This window comes from Panthera pardus, unplaced genomic scaffold, assembly GCF_024362965.1.
Source record: "Panthera pardus isolate Hobbes unplaced genomic scaffold, ASM2436296v1 HiC_scaffold_22, whole genome shotgun sequence".
NCBI classification, from domain to species: Eukaryota; Metazoa; Chordata; class Mammalia; order Carnivora; family Felidae; genus Panthera; species Panthera pardus.
The window spans coordinates 51,514,692-51,528,340 of NW_026526788.1; the positions used below are offsets into that span (position 1 = coordinate 51,514,692).

Genomic DNA, 13,649 nt, shown 5'->3' on the forward strand with positions numbered 1-13,649 from the left:
GTGCTCTCTCTGTCTCAAAATAAATAAACACTTAAAAAAAATTAAAGGCAGGGCTCCTGCGTGGCTCAGTCAGTTAAGCATTGACTCTTGATTTTGGCTCAGGTCATGATCTCACAGGTTTGTGGGATCAAGCCCTGAGTCAGGCTCTGCTCTGACAGCATGGAGCCTGTTTGGGATTCTCTGTCTCCCTCTCTCTCTCTGCCCCTCCCCTGTGCACATGCTCTTGCTCACTCATTCTCTCAGAATAAATAAATAAACTTTAAAAAAAATTAAAGTCAACTAGTTAAAGGGCTACCAGCTGATTTGAGTGGGGGTGAGGGTGCTGGGTTAATTTTAAACACTTGGGGCACCTGGGTGATTCAGTCAGTTAAGTGTCCAACTTCAGCTCAGGTCATGATCTCACAGTTTGTGAGTTCAAGCCCCACGTTGGGCTCTGTGCTGACAGCTTGGAGCCCGGAGCCTGCTTTGGATGCTGTGTATCCCTCTCTCTGCCCCTCGCCCACTCGTGCTCGCTCGCGCATTCTCTCTCTCTCTCTCTCTCAAAAATAAACATTAAAAAAATTGTTAAGCATTCATTCACTTACATATATTCAAGAGCATAAAGCTATATCCGGTATATATAATAGTGGAGACTAGACTTTGTTTTTGTAAAGATAAAAGGAGTCCAGAGCAAGAAAGAGATAAAGAGAAGAGATGGGGGCAGGAATTGGACTTAGAGAACAAAATAATGCCATTGGATTGAGGAGAGCCCTTCCTTTCTCATTCTCTGGGAATAAGCATTAGGCCATCTTCATTTAATCTCTGCTTTTAAGATCACCTGATGGTAATTTATTTCCACAGCCTTCCTAGTCCTTATCTGTCCGTAGACAGGGGACTTGGTGTGAATCACTGGGACAGTGACATCTGCATATTACCCAATGAACACTCAATTATGTGTTCAGTTGTGTTTGTTTAAATACATCAGGCTAGATATTTCTTCCTAGGTGTTAGAAAACTTGTCTCAGAGTATATAAAACTAAACCGAGAGGTAGGGAGTAAAGTGGCTGGTGATAACTACCCAAACTAGCAGCACATGGCACATGTATTAAAAATATTCATTTTTCAAAGCCGTGAAATACTGTCTCAAATGCAACACTGAATCTGTAGATCTGTCAGCCTCTTGTTTGAAAGTGTAAAAAAGCTTTATCAGTCCTCTGATTAAACCCCCTGAAGTTAAACCCATGGATAGCTACCTACTTTGGTTTATTAGGCTTAAGTTATCCCTGCTTTTAAGGTAGGATAGTAAAAAGTAAGAGTTTTTACTAATATTGATATTCTTTGGACTTTTTTTAAGCACCACAATTTATTATGTTTCTTTTTTCCCCCAAACATTTGTACTTTTCATACAAGCATGAATAAAAATGTTATTCTTACAGCTTTTCTCAGTTAGGCTTCCTCATCTAAAGCAAAGAACACAAAAAAATTATTTGACTCTTTCCTTAATTTTCCCGAGGATTATAAGTGTAGTTCCTTGACTACAAGCATCACCTGGGAACTTGTTAGAAATGCAGGTTCTCAGGCCTCACCCCAGACACACTGATTTAGAAAATCTGGAGATAGGATCCAGTACGCACGAAAATTTGAGAACCCCTGTCTAGAGCAGTACTTCTAGAACTTGTAGCACTTCAGACTTTAGCCTGCTTACAGATCGTCTCGGGATTTTGTTAAAATGCAGGCTCTGGCTCCATAGATGAGGGTCTGAGATTCTGCATTTGTAACAAAACCCAGGTGATGCCAATACTTCTGTGACCCGGTCTACCTCTACGTATATTTGCCATGAACGATTGCTGATAATTGGTACTTTAGATTACCTTTGTGTAAATAGTAGTAGTGATAATGATAAAATTTACCCACTAGCTTTAGCCTCATCTTTAGGCATAGATGAGAGGACCAGAGGGATGGATTCCCTATAAATGACAAGGTAAAATAAGAATATAATTCCCTTTAAATGACAAGGTAAAATAATGGGGCGTGTGGGTGGCTCAGTCAGTTGGGTGTCCAACTCTTAATGTCTCAGGCTATGATCCCAGGGTCGTGAGATTGAGCCCTGTGTGGGGCTCTGCGCTGACAGTGCAGAGCTTGGGATTCTCTCTCTGCCTTTCTAACTGCCCCTCCCCAGCTCTCTCTCAAAATAAGTAAGTAAATTTAAAAAAAGAAAATAAGTAGTTTCTGAGAATACTGATTTAATGAGACAAGAAAATAAATCAGACATTTGAAGTTCCTACTAAATGAAAACAAGAAGTCAGGGTAGCCAGCATCATGTGTGTACTGTGTTCCATCCTACAGAAATTGTGCACCGTTCAGAGTGTCAACTGCAGAGACATTGAAGGGCGTCAGTCTACACCACTCCATTTTGCAGCTGGCTACAATAGGGTGTCTGTGGTGGAGTATCTGCTGCAGCACGGAGCTGATGTGCATGCTAAAGATAAAGGGCAAGTACCAAGAATTGCTGTGGCCTCTTTTCCTTTATCTGACCTTTCTAGGAAAGTGTGAAAAAAATTTGTTTTGAAAATCTTTTTCAGATAGTTGGGTCGGTAGCGCTTTTATTTTCAGAGAAGTCTGTTACCTAACACTGGCTTAAATGTAGCTTCTTAATTTCAGTTAAGATTTTACGAGGGATCTGGGGCGCCTGGGTGGTTCAGTCGGTTGAGCGTCTGTCTCTTGATTTGGGCTCGGGTCATGGTCCTAGGGTTCTGGGATCAAGCCCCATGTCGAGATTCTCTCTCCCTCTGCCCCTCCCCTGCTCGCACACTCTTCTCTGTCTCTCTAAAAATAATAAGTAAGTAAATAGATTTTATAATGGTTAGCATTTGTATAAAGCCTTATTTGTATAATGCTTTGTGATCTTATAATGACTAAGGACATGAGTGTGTTTGATTTTTAATATAGTGAATTTTTCAGTATGCATTGAGGATATTGGAATTCTTCGTGTGTATTTTTCTTTAGAAGTATACAGTTCTCAATTCTAGATAGTCTACAGGTGTTTGTTCTGTGCAATTTAAAAAATTTTTTAAATTTCCTCCCAGACCCTCCAAAAATAATTCCATTTCTGTTTTCAAAAAATTTACGTTCTATAAAATAATAATAAGCAGTGTAATCTCTTATGCAGTTCAAAAAATATGTCAGGGGTGCCTGGGTGACTCAGTCGGTTGAGCGTCTGACTTCGGCTTAGGTCATGATCTCACGGTCTGTGAGTTCGAGCCCCGCGTTGGGCTCTGTGCTGACAGCTCAGAGCCTGGAGCCTGCTTTGGATTCTGTGTCTCCTCTCTCTCTGCCCCTCCCCCACTCACGCGCGCGCTCTCTCTCTGTCAAAAAAAAAAAAATAAACGTTAAAAACCTTTTAAAATAATAAAATAAAAGGAAATATATCAGTTATATGTAATTCTAAGTTAAATCTGTCTTTGTGGGGGCGCCTGGGTGGTGCCATTGGTTGAGTGTCCGACTTCGGCTCAGGTCACAATCTCAACGTTCGTGGGCTTGAGCCCCGCATAGGCTTTGTGCCAACAGCAAGGAGCCTGCTTCAGATTCTCTGTCCCTCCCCTGCTTGCGCTCTCTCTCAAAATAAATAAATATCGAAAGATAAATAAATAGGAGTGCCTGAGTGGCTCAGTCAGTTGAGCGTCTGCTTTTAGCTCAGGTCATGATCTCGTGGTTCACAAGTTCGAACCCTGTGTCAGGCTCTGTGCTGACAGCTCAGAGCCTGGAGCCTGCTTTGAATTCTGTGTCTCCCTCTCTCTCTCTGCTCCTCCCCTGCTTGTGCATGCGCTCGCTTTCCCTCTTGCTCACTCTCTCAAAAATAAGCATTTAAGGCAAACCATAAGAGACTCTTCAAAACTGAGAATAAACTGAGGGTTGATGGGGGGTGGAAGGGAGGGGAAAGTGGGCGATGGACATTGAGGAGGGCACCTGTTGGGATGAGCACTGGGTGTTGTATGGAAACCAACTTGACAATAAACTTCGTATTAAAATAAATAAACTTTTTAAAAGATTTTTTTAATAAAAATTAAATATATATATATATATATCTTTGTGTTGCATTCCTTATGTAATTTTTCATTTCAGAGGCCTTGTACCTTTGCACAATGCATGTTCTTATGGACATTATGAAGTTGCAGAACTTCTTGTTAAGCATGGAGCAGTAGTTAATGTAGCTGATTTATGGAAATTTACACCTTTACATGAAGCTGCAGCAAAAGGAAAGTATGAAATTTGCAAACTCCTACTCCAGGTATATTTGCTTACTGTGGACTGGGTTTATTACATAGAATATGTTTATATTTCTAATAACTTTTAATATAAACTTAAACTTGTAAAGGAGTATGAAACAGAGCTAATTCTCTACCTCAGTTTCAGAATAAATGTCATGAACACTTGTATATCTTAATCTGCTAGGATGTTTACCACACACAGATTTATTATATAAAGTCAGCTATCTTCATGTAACAGTTCTCTGATGATTGTCTTAATTTTTCCTATATAGTACTTTAGCCTCAAGACATTTGATGGATTATGTAATTTATAAGCCAGATTTATTTGGCACTAATAAAAGTGATAGTACTGGTTTAATACAGGTACCAGTGTAGATATTTTACACTAAAAACAAAAGTTAGAGCACTTGGCTGGCTCAGTCGGTAGAGCATATGACTCAATTAAATCTATACTTTATGTCAGTGTTCGTGAAAATTAAAAATAGCATACATGAAAGTCAGTTGTTAATGAAATACTACCTTATTTTGAACGTAATGTACAATTTTTATTAAATTGCATTATAGGGGTCCCTGGGTGGCTCAGTTGGTAGAGCTTGCGACTCTTGATCCCAGGGTTGTGAGTTCAAGCCCCAAGTTGGATGTGGAGCCTACTTTAAAAAAATAAAATAATAATAGTAATAATTTAATTGCATTATTAAAGCCCAATAATATTTAACTGCCTCTGTATTCTTTTTATTATAATTTTCTGGGTACTAAATCAAATATAACAACCATGTTCATCTTTAAGGTAGAATCTCTCCATATAAAATAGGATAGGTTTTTTGGTATAGTTACATTGACTATTTTCTTCTTGACTAAGGGCAAACTTAAGTTAGTACCCCTTTGTCTATTTTTCACATGCCCAGCATGGTGCAGACCCTACAAAGAAAAACAGGGATGGAAATACTCCTTTGGATCTTGTTAAAGATGGAGATACAGACATCCAAGATCTGCTTCGGGGAGACGCAGCTTTGTTAGATGCTGCCAAGAAGGGTTGTTTAGCCAGAGTAAAGAAGTTGTCTTCTCCTGATAACGTAAATTGCCGTGATACCCAAGGCCGACATTCAACACCTTTACATTTAGCAGGTAAGTGAATGAAGTTGCATACCTTTAAGCTGGTGACATCTAAGATTCATTTTATCGGAGTAAAATATTTCCTGCAAGTAAATTTAAAAGATGCAACTCAGATGTCTTCTTTTACCACCGTTATACCTGAGTATATTTGTACAGGGCAACTGTATTTCATGTTCACTTTAGTGCTAGTGTGTTTCATTCGGTAAGAACAATTGAAAGAGGCTCTGCCGGTCACTATAATTTTTAAATCCTCTTTGGTGATTGAGTTTTGGCCATATAAACTTGAAAAATTAGCCTGCTTGAGCCAGCTTTCCTCCTCGTGCTAAAGCTCTCCACTCTTGGGGTAGCTATTAAGCACAAGCAGAAAAAAATCTTAAGACTAAAAAGTTACATAAGCCTATTGCCAAAGTAATTTGTTGTATTTGTTAGTCCTGCCGTAGGAAGGTACTGGAGGCTTCAACAACAAACTTTTTTTCTCACAGTCTGGAGATCAAGGTGTCGGCAGGATTAGTCTCTCCTTGGGCTGTAGATGGCCACCTTCTTACTGTGTCGTCACATGGCCTTTTCTCTGTTGTGTGCACATGCCTGGTGTCTCTCACAGTATGTCCTAATCTCCTCTTATAAGGACACCAGCCAGCTTGGATTAGGACCTTCCCTACCAGCCTCATTTTAACATAATTACCTCTTTCAAGACCTCATCTCCAAATACAGTCCCATTCTAAGGTACTGATGGTTAGAGCTCCAACATAGGAATTTGGGAGACAGTTGAGCACATAACATTTTTACAAGTTTTCACTCATGAAATGGGCACAGTGCAGTTGTTTTTTAGTGCAGGTGTACAGCCTGGTTTCTTTAGCGGCGTGGAAGATGCTAGGGAACGGGCCATTAAAATCCCTGAACTTACAGCTATTGCTTCATTGGTGTCACATTAAAGGCATAATTTGACTCATACAAGTTTATCTAAATATACATAGTTTAGAAAGAAAAATAAATAAATCAGAGAAAAAAGTAATGCAGGTGTTTCTGCCACTTTGTGTAATATGGGAGATGGATGTCTACTCTTATTTTTTTTTCCTCTTTCTCTCTCTCAATTTATGTTAGTCTCATAGTGTGAATAACTGAGTGTGCTCTTAGTATTTAAAAGACAATTTGGGGGATGCCTGGGTGGCTCCGACTGGGTTAAGCATCCAGCTTATGGCTCAGGTCATGATCTCGTGGTTCGTGAGTTTGAGCCCCACATTGGGCTCTGTGCTGACAACCTGGAGCTTGCTTCAGATTCTGTGATTCCCTCTCTCTGTGCCCCTCCCCCGCTCATGTTCTGTCTTTCTCTGTCTCTCGAAAAATAAACGTTAAAAAAAAATTTTTTAAGACAATTTTGGTGATATGTGATTTTTACCTTTAAACTTTCACCACCTGTAAGTTGGGACCCCACTGTCCAAGGAAAAGAATTACTCTATGTCTTTAGAGAATTTTGGAAGTGATAACCACAAGCGCTAACATGATGACAAAAAGCTTTTATACTTCCACTGGTAATCAGTTTTTCATCCATACAAGACAGGATGTGATGTGACATCCGATTTGAATTATGCTGTGTATATTTATTTATATTAGCTCTTCTGTATCTTTATGGTAGCTTATCTAGAACATTTAACAACAACTATTTAAATCTGTGTTGTCTTTGTAAGTGGTAAATAAGTTGTATATGCAAAACATTTCTGCCTACTTGTGCAGTTTTATAACTTGAGACCTGAAAGAACTTTTGGATTCATTGTAATACTTAGTTTATGGTAGTTCTGTGGTTTTGTTTCTCCCTTCTTGATCTTAAATGTTTTGGCTTTAAATCCTTTAGCAAAAGAATAAAAGCTACAAAAAAATAAATGTGAATAAGATATTTTGAACTATTTTAAAGTTTCAAGTGATACCTGGTTTTATGTTGGCAAAGTTCCCAATTTGCTTTCAATCTATGATTGTGTGTCAAATAAAATATACTTTACCATAAGACTATGTACTAAGGTAACTAACAGTTCCCAGTATGACAGCTAAGAAGTTATGGTATATTTATAAAATGTGGCTTTAGCAACATTAGGTTCTACTATCAGACGCGCACAGATGTATATCCCTAAGATCTCACTCTACAAAAAGCATGTCTTTGCAGCCTTCCGGGAAAATGGAGTCTTGAGACCCATGCTGGTGTGCTGTCTCCTATTCTGCTGGCCACTTGTGTTTCTAACTTGGCTTTTATATGCTTAAATGCCTTATATGCTTGTAGCCCTTGAGACCATGTACCTGAGTACAGGAAGTTGTATATAACAACCATAAAGGCAGGGACTTAGGTAGAAGGTTTTAAAAGGAAAGATATTAGCAAATCAGTCAGTATAACTTTTGAGAGTCTGTGGAAGGCATATCACTGAAAGCTTCCAACTTGAGACCAGTGGGCAGTTTTTTTCATAAGATAAGTTTTTAATATATTCTAGTGGAGAATTTTAGATTTCTGTAAACTTGCTTTATTTTTCAAAGCATGTCTATGCTTTTTATATAGATATATACAGACACGTAAATTTAATTTTTTATATTAACAAGTGGAAGTAATTTTAATTCTTTTCTAAATTAGCCGGTTATAATAATTTAGAAGTTGCAGAGTATTTGTTGCAACATGGAGCCGATGTGAATGCCCAAGACAAAGGAGGACTTATTCCTTTACATAATGCAGCATCTTATGGGGTAAGTTCTTTTATATTACCTTTAAAAAAATCTCTAAAATTTTCAGGGCGCATGAATGGCTCAGTCAGGCGACTGACTTCGGCTCAGATCGTGATCTCACAGTTCATGGATTCAAGCCCAAGTTGGGCTCTGTGCTGACAGCTCAGAGCCTGGAGCCTGCTTTGGATTCTCTCTCTCTTTCCCTCTCTCTCTCTCTCTCTCTCTCTCTCTGCCCCTCCCCCACTCACACTCTGTCTCTCAAAAATAAATGTTAAAAAAATTTTTTTTAATCTCTAAAATTTTCAAAGTGGAAATCAATATTGCAGTTCTCAAAGGGCATTTAGTTTGACTTTTTCATTTTATAGAGGAATAAATATGAGGGCTAAAGAGATTAAATAATGTCCAGGTTTCAATTCTGAATCCGTTGTAAGCTTGCTGTGTGACAGGCAGCATATTTGTCATTCATTTTATTATCTTCCTTAGCACCTCTTATTTTCAGTGAGATGTTAATGATTTTGTTTATTTGTTGGTACCAGGAAAACCACTGGGACTCCTAAGAGTCCATAGAGATTCAGGTGCATTGTTCCTGAGTTTATAACAGCCCTAAATATTACAATTAGTATTGACCATTTTCAGTAGGTGTAGTTTGAATAATTGGGGAAGGTTGCTGGTTTCTAAACTGATGTCCAGCAGTTATAACACTTGGATAAATGAGAAGTTGTTTAAGTCGCATTCATTTATTTAGTTCCTGTCCTGTGTAGAATTCTTAAATGTTTTCTGATTTCTCAAGTTATTAAAATGTCTATTGTAATTTTTAATCAGCTACCCATAAATTATGATGTTGGGGAGAAACACGATTTTTTTTTTCATTTCCAGAGTAGGTTTGAAAATATGGAAAAATAAGTATGTAGCTAATTTCTTCTTAGGAACTAAAATGTGATAACGTTTCAGACTGTAACAGGAGTATTTTCTTTTACAGCATGTAGATGTAGCAGCTTTACTAATAAAGTATAATGCGTGTGTCAATGCTACGGACAAGTGGGCTTTCACACCTTTGCATGAAGCAGCCCAAAAGGGACGAACACAGCTTTGTGCTTTGCTGTTGGCCCACGGAGCCGACCCTACTCTTAAAAATCAGGAAGGACAAACGCCTTTAGATTTAGTTTCAGTAAGTGATGGACTCTTTGAAAAATCTCAGTGCTTTTCTTAACTTTTTAATGTTTGCTTGGTACATATAAAATATCTTTATGGTGAATGTGGCAAAATCTTTTTTTAGCTCAGTTTAAATATAGGATTTCTTTGGCATTAAAATGTAATATGTAAATAATAGGACTATCAATAAGCTATTGTATCCTGAGTGCCTTTGGAAATAGGAAAAAGAAGTACGAGGTATAGCTGCTTACGTTAATTTGGAAATAAAATTTCCAAATACAGGCCCTCAGTGAAGGCTGTTAAGGGGCATACTGTGCAAGGTCACATAGGACACTGGTCTTGATGAATTTCCCCTCATTGCCCTCAGGGTGCTGCAGCCACAAAGCCTGCTTCTTGTCAGGATTCTAGTTCCTCCCACACTGCCTGTTCCCAGAGTTCCGGTTCTGTGCTTACCTCCCCAAAAGTGTTCAGAAAACAAGCTTGTTCCTTAAGTTTTTTGGGTTGTGGTCCTCCCCCCCCCCCCCCAAGGGAACTCGTGTAGGAGTCTCTGTTGTAGCCTCCACTTCCTCTTTGGCCAGTGTGACACAGGCTCCTCTCTCACCTCTACCACTGAGGAAATTGGCCAGGGCACTGGAGGGAAAGAGAGAAGAAATTCTTGTTGAGATACAAAGGAAAAGCAGTCTCTTAGATTGCTTTCTACTGAGAGAGATTTCACTGTCACAAGTTACACTGAGAAGCTGATTCAGTTCAGCTTCATTGGGGGTTAAGTAGATTTTTCTTAGCAGGCTGACAGCCCAACCATATTTGCAACATTTCTTCAGGGAAGTGTCCTTCCAATCCCAAACTACCTTGGGAACGCACTTTTCTAATTCATTCCACCCATCTGTTAGTCCACCAGACATAATTGACATGAAACAAAGTGCTCTAGAGAACAGGTGTGGGCTTTAGAGCCTAACAGACTTGCCTTAGAATTCTGGCTACCACTTAAAGATGTACGGTCTTTCACCTTGCCTAATCTCTAAGCCTCAGTCATGTCATCTATAATGGGGGTGAAATGTCTGGTTAAGGGGTGCCTGGCCAGCTGTCAGAAGAGCATGCAGCTCTTAATCTGAAGGTTGTGAGTTCGAGCCCCACATTGGGTGTAGCGATTACTTAAAAATAAAATTTTTAAAAAGAGAGAGAGAGTGTGTGTGTGTGCGTGTGTGTGTGTGTGTCTGGTTAATACAAGAATTAAGGTAATGTACTTAAAGTCTCAGGCATGATAGCAGATACATAAAAAGCACCCCATAGATGATGCTAATATTATTTTAAAATGTGGGTGCCGTGGAAGTCCTCAGACTTGGGAAGAAAAAAGACAAGGATTAAAATAGGCAATATAAATGTGACTAACCATGAAAACAAGTACTGATTTACTTCTTGCTATTAGTGTCTTGAGCATTGTGAAGAAAAAATACTATATGTCACTAATTAAGCAAATTAAAGCTAGTAAGTTTGAGGATTTTTTTCCCATACTAGTAGATTTGATTAAAATTATTATCTTTGTTTTCTCCCCCCCAAAAATAACTCAATTTTAAGGATGTATCACTGAATATTTTCCAGGAAATGTAAATACACCATGTAGATTCAAGTTCCATGTAGATTGAATAAGAGTAAAACCTTGGTTTGGGAGCATAATTCGTTCCAGAAACATGCTTATAATCCAGAGCATTTGTATATTAAAGCGGATTTCAAGAACCATTGGCTCCGTTTTGATCATGTGATGTTCAGCGTCACGTACTGCTCATCTTGAGGAATGCTCACAGAACAAGTTACTCACAATCCAGGGTTTTACTGCTTCTTTCAGAGTAATTGCGATAGTGTTAAAAAATTCTTACCTTTTAAAATTGCTATTACTATAGGGGTGCCTGGGTGGTTCAGTCGGTTAAGTGTGTGACTTCAGCTCAGGTCACAATCTCATGGTTCATGGGTTCTAGCCCCACGTCGGGCTCTGCTGACAGCTCAGATTCTGTGTCTCCCTCTCTCTCTGCCCCTCCCCTGTTCACACTCTGTCTCTGTCTCAAAAATAAATAAACATTAAAAAAAATTAAAATTGCTGTTATATAATTCATTTCAGTGCTTTGCAGAAAATCATAGTATGAAAGTTAGGGTTTTTTATGCTTAGCCACATTTAACAGGTTTGTTCTTATTCTCTGTGTCTTGGAAGAGATGTTCTGAATTATGTTTTATATTTAATAACAGCTTAGCTGGATGTCACTTACTTGCTTTACTTTTTAAAATAATCATTTTTATGTTATACGCAGTTCTAGTGCAAATCTGAGTTTTTGTCATATTTTTTAATGTATTCTGTTGGGTACAGGAGAATTTTAAAACTTGCTTATCACAGATTTAATCTCTCTCTGACACACACACTAGGCAGATGATGTTAGCGCCCTCCTGACAGCAGCCATGCCCCCTTCTGCTCTGCCTTCATGTTATAAACCTCAAGTGCTCAATGGTGTGAGAAGCCCAGGAGCTACCGGAGATGCTCTGTCTTCAGGTCCATCCAGCCCATCAAGTCTTTCTGCAGCCAGCAGTCTTGACAACTTATCTGGGAGTTTTTCTGAACTGTCTTCAGTAGTTAGTTCAAGTGGAACAGAGGGTGCCTCTAGCTTGGAGAAAAAGGAGGGTGAGAATAACTTTCTAACTTGTATTGTAGCCGCCTAGTTGTCATTTAGAATGCAAACAAGTCATTTTTTAAATACAACTGTTAGTATCAGATTAATTAGCATAGCCTTAAAATTTTAGTCTTTCGTTGTTTTCTTTACATTATGCTTTCGAAAGGTTTAGATGGCTTGTGCTTGAGTAGTTATGCCTTTACCTAGTCCAGTATATTATTACAGAGTTAGGAAATATCTTTTCTCCTTATCAGAATACCCAGTTGTGAAGATCTTTTTTTTTTTAAAGGAAAGAAAAAGACAGCATACTTGTGGTCTCTATAAAGCTGTTCTCTTTACTTTTTACCTGTCAAAATTCATCTCACCTTATGTAACATTGTGGAACTTGTTTTCATAAACTTTTTTGTGAAGAAGCTTATATCCTCAAAGATAAGGAAACTTTTTGAGTGGAAATATAATTGACATACTAGTTTCAGTATGGGCACTTATTTTAAAGATACAGTTAAAAATAAATTTGTTTAAATGAAATGTTTTTTTTTTAACCTGAAAGTGCCCCATTGGCTGTTTCTTCTATGATGTTGAGATTTTGTAGCTTTCTCTTTTTGCAATTTTTGATGCAATGTTTTGCTTCGTCTTTGCATTCTTGATGTGTATAGTAATACCACATAACCTTGTTGCTAAAATGTTGATATACCTTATTCTGTTTGTTCTGGATTTTTTATTTTCCAGTTCCAGCAGTAGATTTTAGCATAACTCAATTTGTAAGGAATCTTGGGCTTGAGCACCTGATGGATATATTTGAGAGAGAACAGGTGAGTAAATGAATTGATTTGCTTGGTTTGGTGTTCTGTGAGACCTCAACAAAAAATTAGGACATCCTTGAAGTGCCTTAAACCATTCAACTGTTTGTGGGGAGAGGAGAATGTTTTTTTAAGGGACTGGAAATCAGTTAACTCTTCTAATTGGGCTTGATCTTGGAATTTCTGCTTAGTTTATTAGCATATAAAAATGGACTCTCATGAAATAAGAAGTACATTGAAACTAATGAAAATACACCTTCTTTTAAGTGCACATGGGACATGCGCCAGAATAGGTCACATACTAAGTCACAACATCAGGCCTCAACAAGTGCAAGAAGATTGAAATCATACCATGCGTATTTTCTGACCACAGCGCTTTGAAACCAGGTCAACCATAAGAAAATTTTTGGAAAGACCATAAATACATGGAGATTAGACAACATGTATTAAGCAATGAATGGGTCAACCAGGAAATCAAAGAAGAAATTTTAAAATATATGGAAAAATGGACTGTGGTGTAGTAATAGTAAAATAGCTTTCCCAAATAGAAAGCTTAGCTTATTTAGCCCTTAAAATAAGTTATCCTTGAGCTTGGTTTGTTTAGTTCAGTTGTGTCACTCATTGCCTGCTCTGAGTCTGACACTTCGCTAGCCACTATGGGAAGGTATATAGATATGCTAAGTATATATCTGGGCTTTTCCAGAGTAGTCCCAATTTATGCCATCAGAATACTGGTGTTTTTTTCTTTTTTTGGTTCAGAAAATATAGTTAGCATAGACTTGTACTCCTAAGGAACTTTTGATCTACTTATGGAGCTCTAACAACATATGAAGAAATAAGTTTTGGGCATAGATTTTAGAAATTCAAAGGGGAAAAAAAAGGTTATTGCAAGCTGGACTACTCAGGAAAAGTTTCATGGAAGACGTATAAATAAAACAGGATCTTTAGAATGTCTTCGGTTTCACAAAGTGGAAATAAAATAT

The 13,649-nt window shown here is 38.1% G+C and overlaps 1 protein-coding gene across 2 annotated transcripts in view; it reads left to right on the top strand.

Moving 5' to 3' along the window:
* The window catches only part of TNKS2 (tankyrase 2), a 67,643-nt gene that overhangs the window by 38,030 nt on the left and 15,964 nt on the right, over positions 1-13,649 (top strand). For both annotated transcript variants that reach the window (XM_019445071.2, XM_019445072.2), the window contains 7 exons: positions 2,326-2,471; positions 4,102-4,267; positions 5,153-5,372; positions 7,972-8,081; positions 9,040-9,228; positions 11,625-11,877; positions 12,596-12,678. In XM_019445071.2, the coding sequence (XP_019300616.1) occupies positions 2,326-2,471; positions 4,102-4,267; positions 5,153-5,372; positions 7,972-8,081; positions 9,040-9,228; positions 11,625-11,877; positions 12,596-12,678 (1,167 nt within the window). The remainder of the gene's footprint in view (positions 1-2,325; positions 2,472-4,101; positions 4,268-5,152; positions 5,373-7,971; positions 8,082-9,039; positions 9,229-11,624; positions 11,878-12,595; positions 12,679-13,649) is intronic.